The sequence below is a fragment of the Pistacia vera genome, unplaced genomic scaffold (genome assembly GCF_008641045.1).
Source record: "Pistacia vera cultivar Batoury unplaced genomic scaffold, PisVer_v2 Contig407, whole genome shotgun sequence".
NCBI classification, from domain to species: domain Eukaryota; kingdom Viridiplantae; phylum Streptophyta; class Magnoliopsida; order Sapindales; family Anacardiaceae; genus Pistacia; species Pistacia vera.
Window position 1 is genome coordinate 908,780 of NW_022196232.1, and position 15,516 is coordinate 924,295.

At 35.8% G+C, this 15,516-nt stretch overlaps 3 protein-coding genes and 1 pseudogene across 4 annotated transcripts; 2 read left to right on the forward strand and 2 right to left on the reverse strand.

Annotated features, from left to right (window-relative positions):
* The first annotated feature begins 707 nt into the window (after positions 1-707).
* Positions 708-4,522, forward strand: LOC116142383 (disease resistance protein RPM1-like). Of its 2 annotated transcripts, XR_004129983.1 has the most exons (3): positions 708-3,657; positions 3,923-3,984; positions 4,351-4,522. XR_004129983.1 is itself a non-coding variant. In XM_031427803.1 (2 exons), exon 1 carries the CDS (start codon positions 795-797, stop codon positions 3,606-3,608), a length of 2,814 nt encoding a protein of 937 aa, XP_031283663.1. In that variant the 5' UTR covers positions 708-794; the 3' UTR covers positions 3,609-3,657; positions 4,351-4,522. The 2 variants fall into 2 exon arrangements, 1 of the variants encoding a protein (XP_031283663.1); XM_031427803.1 differs by lacking the exon at positions 3,923-3,984.
* Positions 4,523-4,994: 472 nt separating this feature from the next.
* On the forward strand, positions 4,995-6,700 carry LOC116142365 (annotated as a pseudogene).
* A 4,547-nt stretch (positions 6,701-11,247) lies between these two features.
* On the reverse strand, positions 11,248-12,573 carry LOC116142366 (disease resistance protein Pik-2-like). Its single transcript, XM_031427790.1, has 2 exons — positions 11,746-12,573; positions 11,248-11,607 (listed from the first exon to the last, which is right to left on the reverse strand). Exons 1-2 carry the CDS (start codon positions 12,571-12,573, stop codon positions 11,248-11,250), a joined length of 1,188 nt encoding a protein of 395 aa, XP_031283650.1.
* Positions 12,574-12,591: 18 nt separating this feature from the next.
* Positions 12,592-14,028, reverse strand: LOC116142367 (disease resistance protein RPM1-like). The gene is made up of 2 exons (XM_031427791.1): positions 13,993-14,028; positions 12,592-12,996 (listed from the first exon to the last, which is right to left on the reverse strand). The coding sequence occupies exons 1-2, from the start codon at positions 14,026-14,028 to the stop codon at positions 12,592-12,594; spliced, it is 441 nt and encodes a 146-aa protein (XP_031283651.1).
* Between the last annotated feature and the right edge of the window lie 1,488 nt (positions 14,029-15,516).

Here is a 15,516-nt window from a genome sequence, read left to right on the forward strand (position 1 = left end):
TATATATATATATATATATATATATATATATATATAAAGGGGCACTGATTCTACGTATCGACTGATATGAAATGTGGTCGAGCTTGAGACTCCCCAGATCGCGCATCACATTAGTTAAGATGAAAAGTTATTATAGAATCAATAAGTGTAGTATTTTCTTTTATTTATATTAGACTAATAATTTTTTTGTTATATTAATTGAACTATATTATATTATTTGGTATCATGTTATATTTTATTGTGTAAGTTTATAATTTATATCACATCAATTAATTCAATCCATTTGAGTTTTCAATATATTTTTATCCATATTTTCCTTTAACAATTGGTAGATACTTTTTCATAGTAATATATGTTTAAAACCATACCTAACCTTAACCAAATTAATTAATAACAGCATCTTCTCAAACTTTATTAATTATTAATTAATCCAGCTGTTTACAACTAAGTTCACGGAGTCCCAAAAGTCAACAAAACCATCCAAAGAATTGTGTTTCCAACCCACTGTTTTCGTAACACAACAATAAAACATTTGTTAAATATGTGAAGCCTACGGTGTCGTTTTACCTTTCAAATGACACGCTGCCGTTTTGGGATGTTGAGCTCAAGCAATCCTGGCCTTTGAATGAATGCAAAGTTTTGCTAGTCAACAAAACCACCTAAAGAATTGTGTTCACACTTCTGTCCAACCCACTGTTTTCGTAACACAACAATAAAAACATTGTATGCAAGATCCATCTTCTGTACGCTGTTTAAGAATTAAGATGGAGTGAACAATAAAAAGGTTATGAGATATGGCAGAGTTTACAGTGAACTTTGCTATAGAAACCTTGGCTTCCTTGCTTGCCCAAGAAACCAAGCTGTTGAGAAGTGTAAAGAAAGAAGTTGAAAGCATCAAAAGAGAATTGGAGTTCATCAGATCTTTCCTCAGGGATGCAGATGCAAGGGCAGCAGCCGAAGAAGAAGTAGAAAGCAATGGAGGTGTCGTAAGTATTTGGGTAAAACAAGTAAGGGAACAAGCTTATCACATTGAAGACGTCATAGATGAGTACATACTTAATAAGGCGAAGAATGATGAACATGGTGGCAAAGGTCTCACTGGTTTCCTTCGTAAAATGCGTTGCTTCATGAATGAACTTACGGTGCGTCATGGAATTTCATCTGAGATTAAACATATCAAATCATCACTTGCTGACATACAGAGAAGAGCAGAACACTATAACTTGAGGCACATAGATCAAGGAGATGTTGTACAACACGACTCTCGAGTTGGTGCCTTTTTCGTCGAAGAGGCTGAACTTGTGGGCATCGAATCTACTAGACACCAATTGATTGGTTTGTTGGTAAGTGGAAAATCCAATCGTTCGGTGGTTGCAGTTGTGGGTGAAGGAGGACTAGGCAAAACCACTCTTGTCGGGAATATTTATAACAACGATGCGGTGAAGAAGCATTTTGATTGCCAGGCTTCGATCACAGTTGGGAAAGAATACTTGAAGAAAGATTTACTAAGAAAAATTTTACGAGAACTTTACCGTTCAACAGGGTCCACTCTAATGGAGGCAGACGAAATGGAAGAGAATGATTTTATCATGAAGTTGAGGGAACACTTAAAGGACAAGTGTTACATGATTGTGTTCGATGACGTGTGGAAAATTGAATTTTGGAGAGATGTAGAGCATGCTTTACTTGATAACAAAAAAAACAGTAGAGTAATGCTAACGACACGGAATAAAGCAGTTGCTGAATTCGTACCGTTCTCAATAGTTCATGTTCACATGCTTGAACCCTTGTCTTCAGAGAAGGGATGGGAACTTTTTTGCAGAAAGGCATTTGGCTCTGACGGCTGTTGTCCTCCAAACTTGACAGAATTGTCGGAATGTGTTGTTGGAAAATGTGGAGGTCTTCCTCTAGCAATTGTTGCGATAGGTGGGCTTCTCTCAAGAAAAAACCAGAATGCTTCTGAATGGAGAAATATGCTAGATAGTTTGGGCTCAAAATTAAGCAGTGATCCCCATCTTAGTGATTGCAACAGAGTTTTGTCTGAGGGTTATTATGATCTTCCTCACCATCTCAAGTCATGTCTCTTATACTTTGGTGCGTTTCCAGAAGGCTACGAAATTAGCTTTGGGAGATTAATTCGCCTTTGGATAGCTGAAGGCTTTGTCAAATGCAACAACCACCTTCCATCTGAGCATGTTGCAGAAGAATACCTGAAAGAACTTATTGATAGAAGCTTGGTTCAAGTTTCAGAGAGAAAACCTTCTGCACGAGCTAAAAGTTGCAGAGTTCATGATCTGATGTACGAGATCATTCACAGAAAGATGAAGAAATGTGATTTTTGTCATTTCTTTAATGAAAAAGGCTTGAGCCACATTAGTAAAACTCGGCGTATTTCAATTGACAAATGCGCTAATGGTGTTTTAGATAGCATAAAAAATTCAAAAATCCGCTCCATTTGTCTTTTCAATGTAGACGAATTGCCCGAGACTTTTGCGACTACATTTGTTGCTGATTTCAAGCTTTTAAAGATACTTGATTTTGAAAATGCCCCTTTGGATTGTCTTCCTGATGGAGTGGGAAAGCTCTTCCATTTGCACTACTTAAGTTTGAGAAATACAAAAGTTAAAGAACTGCCCAAGTCCATAGGCATGCTTCTCAACTTAGAGACTCTTGATTTGAAGTGGACTTTTGTGAGTGAGCTTCCGGTTGAGATCAAGAATTTGAAAAAATTGCGGTGTCTAATTGTACGACGCAGGGACAAGAAAGGTCCTTACGGAGAAATAGCAAAAATACAAGAAGGTTTTGGGGCTTTAACAGAGTTGCAGCAGCTACGGTATGTATATGCAAACACTGAAGTACTTGAAGAGCTTAAGAAACTGAGGCAGATGAGAAAGTTGGGCATTAGGGTCGCAAATAGAGACGCGAAGGATTTGTTTGCTGTTGTCCAGAATATGAAAAACCTTAAAGGTTTGTATGTATCAGTGTTCACGAGTGGAGAAGAGCCTCTTGATACCCAATCCTTGGCTCCTCCCTTATGTCTTCAGCAATTTTCTTGGCGAGGGATGTTTATTGAAATTCAACCACTTTGGATTTCTAAACTTCAAAACCTAACCGGATTACAATTGGATTTGATTGGATCAACCAATGTTTCCATGAAAATCCTTCAAGCTCTGCCTAATTTAGTCGTGCTTATGCTCTTTGTGCGTGACTGTGATGAACAATTGCATTTTAAAGAAGGTTGGTTTCCAAAGCTCCAAGGGCTGTATCTCCGCGACTTCAAAGGATTGAAGTGCGTGATGATAGAGAAAGGTGCAATGCCTAATCTTACACATCTGGAGATTGGACCATGTCCATTGTTGAAGGAGATTCCAACTGGAATTGAGCATCTCAATAACCTAAAGAAACTTGTATTTCATATGATGTTGAAGGAGGTTTATTGCATGATAAAAAAGGAGAACTGGGAGAATGTCACTAAACACATTCCACAAATACATGTCAGCTATGAAGAGGCAGATAAATACGGATACTATTTTTACACTAGTAAATATCTGTCATCTCTTTCGGCAAAAGATTTCGAGAAGCTTATTGAAGAAATTGAGGTCGAGTAACGAGCAGCCCCATCACTCAGAGGATCAACAGATCAGTCTCCTAAAACAAGTAAGCCTTTTGAATAGTGTGTTTCTCTCAAATTCATTTCTCTACTATTAAATATTGCAGTTTTTTTAAGAGTAAACAAATAATTTTTTTCTAAAAATAATTTAATATTCTAATCTAGTAGAAATTGTAATTAATCATCAATTATTTGTTATTTTTTTTATAAATACATTTTTTATTTTATTATCATAAATAAAAATACTCTTGTAATTTATTTTATTTAAAACATTTTTCTAACAAACTACTTAATTAATTGATTAAATTTCAGCTGCCAAAATCCGGTACCGACAACCACGGATTCGTCGCTGGAATTTGTTTTGGCAATATTAGGTAACAAAATAATTCAATTTTAACGATCTATCTATATCTATAATTATTTTTAGCAATATATTCAACATTTGGTTGGGATCTAACGGAGAAAGTTCTAGTGGCTGCACTTTCTCGGTCAGATTCTGGCCAAGCAAAGTCATTTTTCCAATTTAAAGTTATATAGACAAATAGATTGTTTATAGATGATCATTTTTATGTCAATTTTGTTACCATAACACGCCAAAAAAGTCTCTAGTTACCGGAAACCATCTGCTGCCGCCAAAATCGAAATTATCAGTTTTTTTTTTCATTTTTTTACATTTGTTTTTTCCTTATCGTATGAATTAATTTAGCTGACTGATGTAAATCTTCTGTTGTCATGAGCAGATGAAGAATGATGTTTATGAATCCATCTTTTCCAGTGATCACCCAGGATGATTGACTTTTTCTTGTAATAAAGGTTCTGTATTGCTTCATTGCTTGTAATTGATTTAGTGTCATCAATAATGGTGTAGTATTTCTGTTATAGTCTTCCTTGTTGTCTGCCTATAAAAAACATATCCCCTGTTTTACTCTATTTCAATGGATTTAGTTTAAGTTTCTTAATGAAATATATAATTTTGCTCTACTTAACGTGATGTATAATAACACCTAAACCACAAAAAGAAAACACATCTAAATCTGTAATAAAAATTAATAATAGAGTCATCCTATCTCTTTAACACTTTGAAAAATGTCATCTTGATTTTACTTCTTTTGTCCAATTATAAAACGAAATATCTGGCTAGAAGGAAGTCCTTATATTTCATGGCAATTTGCTGTTGGCTTTAAAAATTTGTTGTAGTTGGATTCTTGTCCTTAATTGTTTTTTTCTTAAAATATCGCCATGTGTTCTAATGTAAAACTTTTGTTACCAATGGTGAAAAATGATCTGATGCTAATGCTTTTATCTATCGGATAGATTCTATCCTATGAATCATACTCAAATTCAACGCTACTGTATGTTTTTTGTTGTATTTATTCATGTCATCATGTGTACTCTCAATCAACTGCCAAGTTCTGATGCTAATGGTTTTATTTTATCCTATGAATCATTTTCTCATTCAATACTTAAATTCCAGGTATCGATTGTGTTCCTGATTTATGTTGTTGCTGCTGGCATTGTAAATTTTACTGTATGTGTTACCGCCATTGTGTCTATTCATTGTACTCTCAATCAACTGCTATGTTCTATTCTTGATATTACTGTATGAACAAGCTTTTAATTTATGGAAATGGTTATGTATATTAACTTGTTTTGATCAAATGATTTAATAACCCCCCCCTTTTTTTTTTTGGCTAGGGATTGTTTTGAACTTTCTGGGTTACTCTGATTTGCCCTGTTTCTAATCAAAGACATGTCCCCGGTTATAGCAGCTGTTTTCAAGGGAATAATACTTATAATAGTTAAAATGTTGACTATACAAACATCAAATTAGGGAGTTTGGTACGTGGGCCGCGGAAGGTGATTGTGGTCAGTTGACTCTTTGAAAATTTTATTTTCAAAAACTAAAGAAATTTAATTTTGTGTTTATAAAATTCAAAAATATTTTTGATATCATATTCTTTAAACTAAAGATATGTTAAATTGAAAGAAAAGAAAAATATGTTTATATAAAATTATTTTAAAATGAAAAAAAAATTAGTTTAATGTATAATTATGATGATACCTTGTTAATATTCCTAATTTAACTATTAGTTTGTGGCTGGATGGTAAGATTTTAGTCATTTGGATAAGTTACCTATAGATCTTGTGTTTCTGTTTTATTAGGTTTATAAGGTGTTCAATAGACTATAAGGGTTTGTTGAGGTGTGTATAAACTGGTCTGAATATCGCAGTTAACAAAAAAAAAAAAAAAAAAAAAAATTCCTAACTTAGAATATATAAATTTTTAAAATGTAGTTTTACTTTATTTTCTTAAATTCATATTTTAAAATAAAACATGACTAAGACTTAAAATTCAAAGACTTTTGTGTGGAACCTGCTAGGCCACACTATGCACCAATTACGAGTCACTAAAATTCTTTAAATTCAATGAAACCAGCAATCTCTAAATCTTAAACTTAAAGCTAATAACAAGCTAAACATGGCTTCTCTTTCTCTTATGAACCATCCATTACTTTCGAATGCCATCTCCCACTGCAATGGGCCATGCAAAACCCTTGACGACTGCGACGGTGAGCTCATTTGCATGAACGGCAAATGCAACGACGATCCCCACGTTGGGACTCATTTATGTGCAAAACCTGGCCCTACGCCCAGCGGTCAATGCCAGTCCTCAGGTACACTAAGTTGCAACGGCAAAAATTTTCCTCAATTCAAATGCTCCCCTACCGTCACCTCCTCAACGAAAGCGAAACTAACAAACAATGATTTTAGCGAAGGTGGCGATGGGGGAGGTCCATCGAAGTGTGATGACAAGTATCATAATAACTCGGAACTGATTGTGGCGCTATCGACGGGGGGTATAATGGAGGGTCAAGGTGTGGGAAGAATATAAAGATAAGGGCTAGTAATGGAAAGAATGTGATGGCAAAGGTGGTTGATGAGTGTGACTCAGTGAATGGATGTGATAAAGAGCATGATTATCAGCCACCTTGTAGTAATGATATTGTTGATGGGTCTGATGCTGTGTGGCATGCTTTGGGGCTCAAAATTGAGGCGGGTGTTGTGGATGTTACTTGGTCCATGGCCTAAATCTAGTATTAGTGTGGTATAAATAAGAAACTCGAAATTACGACAATCAGCTGATCGACTGTTTCATGGTGTTAAGGATCAATTGCTGTTAACCAATAGCAGCTTTTAAGTTTCATACTTAAAATGTAAAAGTCAACGTTAGTTTGTGTTTTGTATAAATACTTATAACAAGTGAATGAAGTGTGTAAGGTTGCCAGTTTATGAAAATTTGATTTCTCTGTTTTTCTTCCCTCTCTGTGTTTCTTGTTCTCTTATATTGTATTAGAGCAAATGACTAACATCTAGTCTGAATTTCCTTTATTTTCCCAGCAACTAAACAGGCCCGAGAAAATGCCAAATTCATCTTTGTTGTAAACTAAGCCTAATTGCTCAAACCTAAACACCAATTACTTAAACACAAACCAACAGTAAAGAAACAAGAATCAATACCACAATATACCGTGGTTCACTTATTCAATATCGAACAAGCTACGTCCACATTGAGTTCTCGAATATGGAGATTCACTGCACTATGATTAAAGCCTCAATGTTACAAACTACAATCAAATCACGCTCATTGCAATCAACACAATCATTCACTCACCTTTCCCCTTTTTCACCGCAAACTTGAACAATCACTAGAGAACTCACTACCCTTGAAGGAACGCACAACCCTCAACAAGACTCTAGGCAGATTCACACAAGAAGAACAATCGAGTGACAAACCCTAACAACCAGGTTACAATAGCGTTTTACAGAGAAAAGAAAAATTGAGACTGTTACATAAAATGACAAATCAAAGGTTCTTTTATACTGTTGACTGCTGAGTGAACTGGAGTCGTCAAATCTTGCATTCATCGAAGGGCTCAAATTAATTTGAGTTTACTGAACAAAACGGCAGCGTTTCACTTGGCTTTAAACGGTGTCGCAGACTTCACCATTTAACAATCTTCTTAACAGCTCATGTCATGTCACGAGCTTGAAGAGCATCTTACCCTGTTTCCCTGGATTTAGTTGGTTTTTTGTATGAAATAGTTTTGTAGCTAATTAAGCTATAATGAATATAGTTCTATAGGAGTTTGACAGACGTAGAATTAAAACTGGAGAGCCTAATAGCACACCTAGTCTTTTCTAGGTAAATAATTGAAGGACACCTGGTCTTTTCGCACGTTGGGACTCATATATGTGCAAAACTTGGCCCTACGCCCAGCGATCAATGCCAGTCCTCAGGTACACTAAGTTGCAATATTGCTAATATGGAAAAACTTGGATATTATTTGGGGATAGGGTCAACAAATACTAAAGAAATTTGTGTTGATAAGGAATATGAAGAAGCTACTGGATTGGATTTTGAAACTTGAATACATAATCAAAATTCGTTTGGATATTTCAGGATAGGGTCGACAAAATAGAAGAAATTACTGATAATCCTATGAGAATCCTTCAAGCCATGCTTAATTTATTGGAGCTTATGTCAGTGGAGACACAATGATGAACGATTACGTATCAAACAAGGCTGGTTTCCAAAACTAAGGGTCCGTTTGTTTTATTATTTTGGATAGGATTTTGGAAATAATATTGGGTAATTGAATAGGAGAGTATTACGAGGTAAAATTTAAAAATTAACAAAAAAACCCTCTAGGTTTGCTAATTTAACTAAACAACCTAATATATAAAAAATTTGTAAAATGACAAAAACACCCCCACCCACCCACAATGCCATATTCCAACCATCACCGTCGAAATCTAGCTACAAAATGGCATTACGACACAAACCAGTCGGATTTGGCTGGTAGGGCGTCGATATGACATTTTCCGACAAGATCCGATCTACGGTTAGATCTGGCCATCGACGACCGCAAAAGTCCAGATCTGGCCATCAGCGACGGCCAAAGATATGGTCACCGTTGTCGGTCAACGATGACCAAGATTTGGCCGTCGTTGATAGTCAACGATGACCATTTCTTTGGCCATTACTGACGACCAGATCGGTGAATTACCAACCAATTCCGGTCGTTTATAGGCTGTTGTGATAAGATTCCAGCTACCATCGATGGTGGTTGCCGGAATTTGGCAAGTATGGGTGGGTGGGGGTGTTTTTGTTAATTTTCAAACTCTTTTCTGGGGATATTTAATGAACTTAATAAACTTAAGGGGTTTAAAAGTACTTAAAAATATACTAATATTTCTCAAATAACAAAACAAACAAGTGTTTTGGGATTATGATTGGAAATATGGGTAGAAATAATAAAACAAACGGAGCCTAAAATTTTGAGTCTTCTTTAATCTTTACTTTAAAGGAGAGGAATTGATGCTGATAGACAAAAGTGCAATGCCTAACCTTGAAGACTTAAGGATTGGACCATGCCCACAATTAAAAGAGATTCTAGCTAAAATTAAGCATCTAAAAAATGTTAAGATTCTTGGATTTTTTTTCTTTTCCTGTTGATAGAAATTTATTATATAATAAAAGATGAGACGTGGGTGAAAATTACCCAAAATATACCAAAACTCCATGTTACTTTTAAGAGCATAGGAAAAGCAGTTTATCGCACCACTAAGTATCTCCCATCTCTCTTGCCTGCATATTTTGAGCAGTTTATTGAATAACTTGAGCAGAGTAACTGTTGGGATTGTGCCTTAAATCCCATATTGCTTGGGAATGGGAGTTACAAGGGGACTCTCCCCTATAAATAAGACTAGTAGATTAAGCTTTTAAAGTATCTCAGAAAGTGTAAAATAAATACCAAAAGAATAGTCATTGTGGGCTATTATTAAAGGTGTAATTGAGTTTTTTGGAATAGTGTAAGGAGTTTGTAATTTTTCTCTTCTGAAAATTATATAGTTGTAAGCTTTTATTTAGTGGATTGTTTGAGTAGATAGTGATTGTAGGTTAAATTGATTGGGCCGAACCACTTCAAAATTCTTGTATTTGGTTTGTTTTATTTTTGTTGCTTGCTTTAATTTTGTGTTGAGCTGTGGGAATCCTTTTTCAACGGTAACAATCCAACCCATTTGTGAAACAACATGTGTTCCCCTTAACTCATAAGACTTTGAAATGTTTATCATTATATGTGAAGTGTAAGTTTTACGATCCGACGACTATGAAATGAAGTATGTTTTTTTGTTATCCAATAAATAACTAACCGTGTCGTGTTTCATCTATTATAATAAACAGAAGACGTATCTTCACATGTGAGAACACGATGGTATCAAGATTATACAGTTCTTTCTTGTGAATGGTGTAGCTGGCGGTTTTTGTATCAGAGACACTGCTTAGTATATATTGAAAGTTGAAGAAAGTATAGGCCGTTTTGAGAATACACTTTTGCCAATCAAAATCAGGCCCCTTGTTTTACCCTGTTTCAATGGAACTATGGAGGATGTTAACGTAGATGGTTTTCATTTAGCTTTTGATCTTGCAGTTGCAGTTATGATGGCTTAAATATGCTTTGCTTAGGTTTAAGTACATGGATTTTTGGCCCGGTAGGCTTCTGTTCTCCTGGAAATTTTACAGGTTTTCTGCTAATTAATTTGATATATCATTGCAGAGCTCTTTTGGTGAATTACTCTTCATAATAATATGAAATTCTTCCAGTATCAATTGTCGTAGGTGAAATTAAGTTTAATTAATACGCTCTATCCCTATGCATTCCAATCAATCTCATGAAATTGTTAAAAGATAAAATAATACATCATAAAACTTCAATAGAAATCCCAAGAGAATGTAAAGAGTACGTTCAGTTTCTCTTCAACAACATATTAGATATAAATTAACAAACACAACGTAACATCAGCAACAAAAACTCAGTACATATTACAAGGGAAATTAAATGAAAACTCCATGCATGCCCTGATCCCAGATCGCATTATTACCATATAACAAGAACACATTGATAAATTGATGGCTATCGATATTAAAGAAGATAATGCATACTGCACCAAGCAATTACTAGTCATAACATACGATTGCTGAATTTGGAAGACGACTCAACGGTGGATTCTCACGAGGGTAGATACATCATCTGTTCATGGAAATACATACAAGAAAAACAGCCATCAGTTGAATTTCAAGAAATGAAAAAGTTAATAGGATTTGAAATGACTCATAATCTTCCTCTAGAAATTTCAAGAAATGAAAAACAATATTATTACTCATAATCTTCCTCTAGAAATTTCAAGAAATGAAATACAATATTATTACTCATAATCTTCCTCTAGAAATTAGTGAAAATTCGAAATAACTAGATATTAAATTACAATTTAAACATGAATGTAGTCTTGCATGTTATATTTTGGAAAAAAAATATATATATATATAAAATATCACTATAATATCTTCATTCTGTAAATTGATAGTTATTAAATGAAATAATTACTTAGTATGTATCTATATATTGACATTGATACTCACTAATACCATCATGATATCATATACTTTCTTCTAAACACAACATGTGATGCAAAGGAAAATATGAGAAATTATAGGCATTTAAATTGAAACATTACCAAAGATATATTAAAGATTTTGCAATGGCAGCAGGTTACTGCCTATGCATGGAAGATAATTAATCAGCACTGACTTTGATGTGACGAGCCTCCGAAGATCGTTTTTCACTATCAATGGTTTCATGAATCTCTGCAATGAGATTCTTATGCTCAGGCATATCACGCAAAAGAATTTCTTTCAATTTGATGAGCTTGTGAAGTCCTTCCGGGGCCTTGTTCAATTTCATGCATTTTCTTAAAACTAGCTTCTGAAGTTCAGGAAGAGCTTCTTCCTCCACGACAACCTGGCACAATTCATTGAATTGTTCGATCTCTAATATCACTAGCTTCTGAAACCAATTGGGCTTGAATTTCAACTCTTCTCCACTAAACGCATCAACCAATCGAAGCTCCAGTAACGAAGGCAAAGCTTGAATGGCCTAAAGAGGGCAGTTCATCAATTTTGACCCTTTAAGACATATCTTAGCGAGACTGTGTAGGGAGCTAATCCATTCAGGAATGTACTGTAAACGACCTCCCAGATATAAACTACAAAGAAAACGAGGAGGTCTACTAACATTATTTAGAGAAAGAAACTCCTCTCCATTTGTTGAAGACACATATAAAGAGGAAAGATACAGCATGTTTTCACTTGATGCACACAAATCCCTTCCATGATCACTTTCAAGCTCTGTGATCCCCAGTTTCCTCAGCTGAACCAAGTTTCCCAACTCTCTAATAATCTTCTTGCTTGCCTTGACAAGTGACAGCTTCTCTATAGATTCTAACCTTCCAATTCCTGGAGGCATCTCTGCTCCCACACGAGCCTGATTCACATTGATCGAGTCAACAAAGAGGTAGATCAACTTGCGAAGTTTACGGATCTTCCTGGGCAACTCCTTGACACATGTTTGTCTAAGGTCCAAAGTCACAAGGTTTAGGAGCTTCTCAATAGATCTTGGAACTGTTTCGATCCTTGTATTTCTCAAACTTAGGTAACTCAGGAGTGTGAGAGCATCTACCTCATGTGGAAAACATTCCAAAGCTGCATCTTCCAGATCTAAAACTGTTAAAAACCTGAAGCTGTCAAGTGGCTTTCCAGACATTAATTGATTAAAACTCTCTCTCCCAAATGAGATGAGGGTGCGAACACGAGATAAGTCCGTCGTTGCGGGTATTGGATTGTTGCTAAAATTGGTGATAGATAAGCGTCTAGGAGGCAGAGGTGCTACAATCCTGTCTCCTTCTGTGAGAACTAGACTGAAGTTATTTTCCTCGGACCTGGAAATGATGAACTCTCGCACAAGAGCTTGAACCCGACAACTTCTAACTCGCCCTTGAAGATCGCTATGACTTACATGCACCAGATTCATTTGAATGAGTTCATTGAGGTACTCATTGGCCATATCCTCCGCTGTCTTACTTTATACCTCCTTAACAAACTGTTCAGCTATCCACAACCGAGCCAGTCTTCCACGTGTCACCGAACGATCCTCTGGGAAATTGCAAAAGTACAAGAAGCAGCGTCTGAGATTATAGGAAAGGTTGAAGTAACTTTGTAGTAATATCTTTCGCAGGACTGATAAATGGTCACTGCTTCCTAGCTCATGACCTAAGCTATCAGGCAATTTCTCAAATTCTGATGTAGTTTGCGGCTTATTGGCCAAAAGGCTAGCTGCAGCAATTATTATTGATGGGAATCCGTCACACCTTGTTAAGATACGCTGAGAACAGCTAACCAAGTGTTCAGGGCATTCATTTCCTCGGAAGGCCTTATGACAGAAAAGTTTCCGTGCCTCATCCCATGTTAGAGCTTTGAGAGAGTAAATCTGATTCCAAGGCTTTGCACAATAAGAGGCTACATCACGTTTATGTGTGGAAATTGACACAACCCGTCCCGAATTTCCTCATCCCGTAGGATCCCGGCGCTCCCACAAGACTCAGTTACCCGAGACGTGCCATGTAGAAAAACTGCAAAACCTGTTTAAAGACATACTTTTCCTGAATAACATCATAGTATTTCCATCTCCGACATCTCAAAAAGAAAAACATGCATCATCTTTCGTTTTACAAAAGAAAAGAGTTAGGGAAACTTTTGGTATCAGGTTTTCCACTTATACTACACATTCCGAAATATGAAACAAAAGGAAATATATGATGGAAAACATGAGTTCTTGAAACGAAAGTCCAAATTTACAATGCGACATAAATATAAAACCCACATAAAAGATGTCAACGCGTGGCACAACCCTGAGCGGAGGCTCACTGCTCGGCACGATCTCCGGAAGGTCCTGGTGGGGGGAAAAACATTTAAAAANTTGCTTAGAGATTACAGGTTATGAGTTACATTGGACACAAATGAATGAATAACGAAAATTTGTTAGGGGTGTATTTGTAAACTTATAAGATATTTTTGTTATTTTTTAAACTAATAGGGGGGTAATTGATTTTTTATAGGGTACCCTGAAAAGGAACCGGAACCTGCATTTTAGGTTCCGGTTCCTTGAATTGAAGAACCTGTACTGTGCGGTTCCGGTTCCGGTTCCTTTTTTTGGGAACCTGTACTGTACAGTTCCGGTTCCGGTTCCCCGGAAAAGTGCAGGGTACCCGGAACCGCTCACCCCTACTGTCAAGCGCCATCTGTTGTTTGTTACTAAAAATATTTATAACACAGACAAGGAAGTTAAATTTCCATATTGGCCTACAATAATTATCCTAGTAAAAAAAATGATTTTAAAAAAAATTAATTCTTAAAATAATATTCTTTCCCCGTTCCTCTTTCCTCTTTCTTCCTTCCCCCTTCCCCCTTCCCCATTGTCTCCTACCGTAACCCACCTTTCCAACTCCTCTCCATACTCCATAGTGCGCAAATCCCATCCCCACCAACTAATTCCCCGTATTTTTTTATGGGATTTTACTGAATTTTATTTTGTGAGTTTTGTGAGAGTAAAGTGCAAGAATTAAAAACTTTAGAGGGAGTAGTAATAGCCGAAATAAGTGAGGATTAAAGTGAAATTTGTCAAGATATTTTTTGTGAATAATAAATTAAAAGATCGAGAAGGAGAATAAGAAAACGGGGAAAAAGAAAGAAAGAAGAAGAAAAGAGTGAAGAAAGAAAAATGGAATAGAGAGAGAGAGAGAGAGAAATAGGCGCCGGCCAAGTGAAGAAGAAAAGGAGATGCCTTCGGGCTTCATTTGGTACACTCTTTCAAATATTATTCTGGTTTTCCTAATAAAATTAAAACTCAAAAATACATTTGTTTCAATATCCTCAAAATCATATTCTACTTTATTTATCTCACAAAATATTAATAATTACATTTCTTGTAAACATAACCCAATTTTATTTTTTTCAAAATATTATTCTAAAAAGTATCAGAATAATAAACCAAACGGACTCAAGATTTGGTGAAAATGAAGGAGGAACTCCATGAGGAAGTGCTAGGCTATAGGATGGAACCTAGTGGGATAGGGAGGGCTCGGACGTGTCGTGACTCTTGACACACCAACTCATCCCACCATAAAAAAAGAAAAAAAATAAAAAACTGTAAAATCCATTCACCATCGTTTGCAAACAATTCACCATCACAACAATCAAAAAACATAAATCAAAATAAAAAATAAAAAAACCACTCAAACAAAAAAATTGAAAAGAAAATTTGGAAGATAAAAATAGTTCAAACAACGTCACAATGGCGGACTTGCTGGGCTAGCGCTATGGACTTAAGTGGGGCCGCAACAATGGCCTCGCAAGGCCACTAGCGATGCAGCCCTGCAAGAACACCATTATGGCCTCAACTGAGGTCGCAACAATGGCATCGCAAGGCCAGCATCATGGTCTCAAGTGAGGCCACAACAATGTGGGGATGGGAGAGGAAGTCAGGTTCGGGGTGGGGCCGATGGTGGGAAAGTGGGGGAGAGAAAGAAGGATCTCCAGATTCCACACTATCCCATTTAGAAAATTAATTTCATACCTTCTTGACATATTTTATGAATAAAACAATATAAAGTTAATAAGAACCAAAGTAAGATAATATTTTATTGGATAATTAAAGTCTCAATGGACTTTATTGAAAAATAAGATAATATTTCATCGTAGTGTACCAGTGTTCAAAAATCATAATTGCTTTGGACTTTTAGCACCTTGCTTTGTAATAAGCGTAATGATGTCTGCACTGATCAAATCATACTAATCTAAGAATTAATTGAGACAATTAAAATTTTGAATTTTGTTTTTTTCTTTAATTTTTAGAGGAAATTGTCGTGATAATAAGAGAGATCTATTACATCAATTAGTACTGAATTAGTATGGGTTTGTGTTAGTGCAAATAACATTATTCTTGTAATAA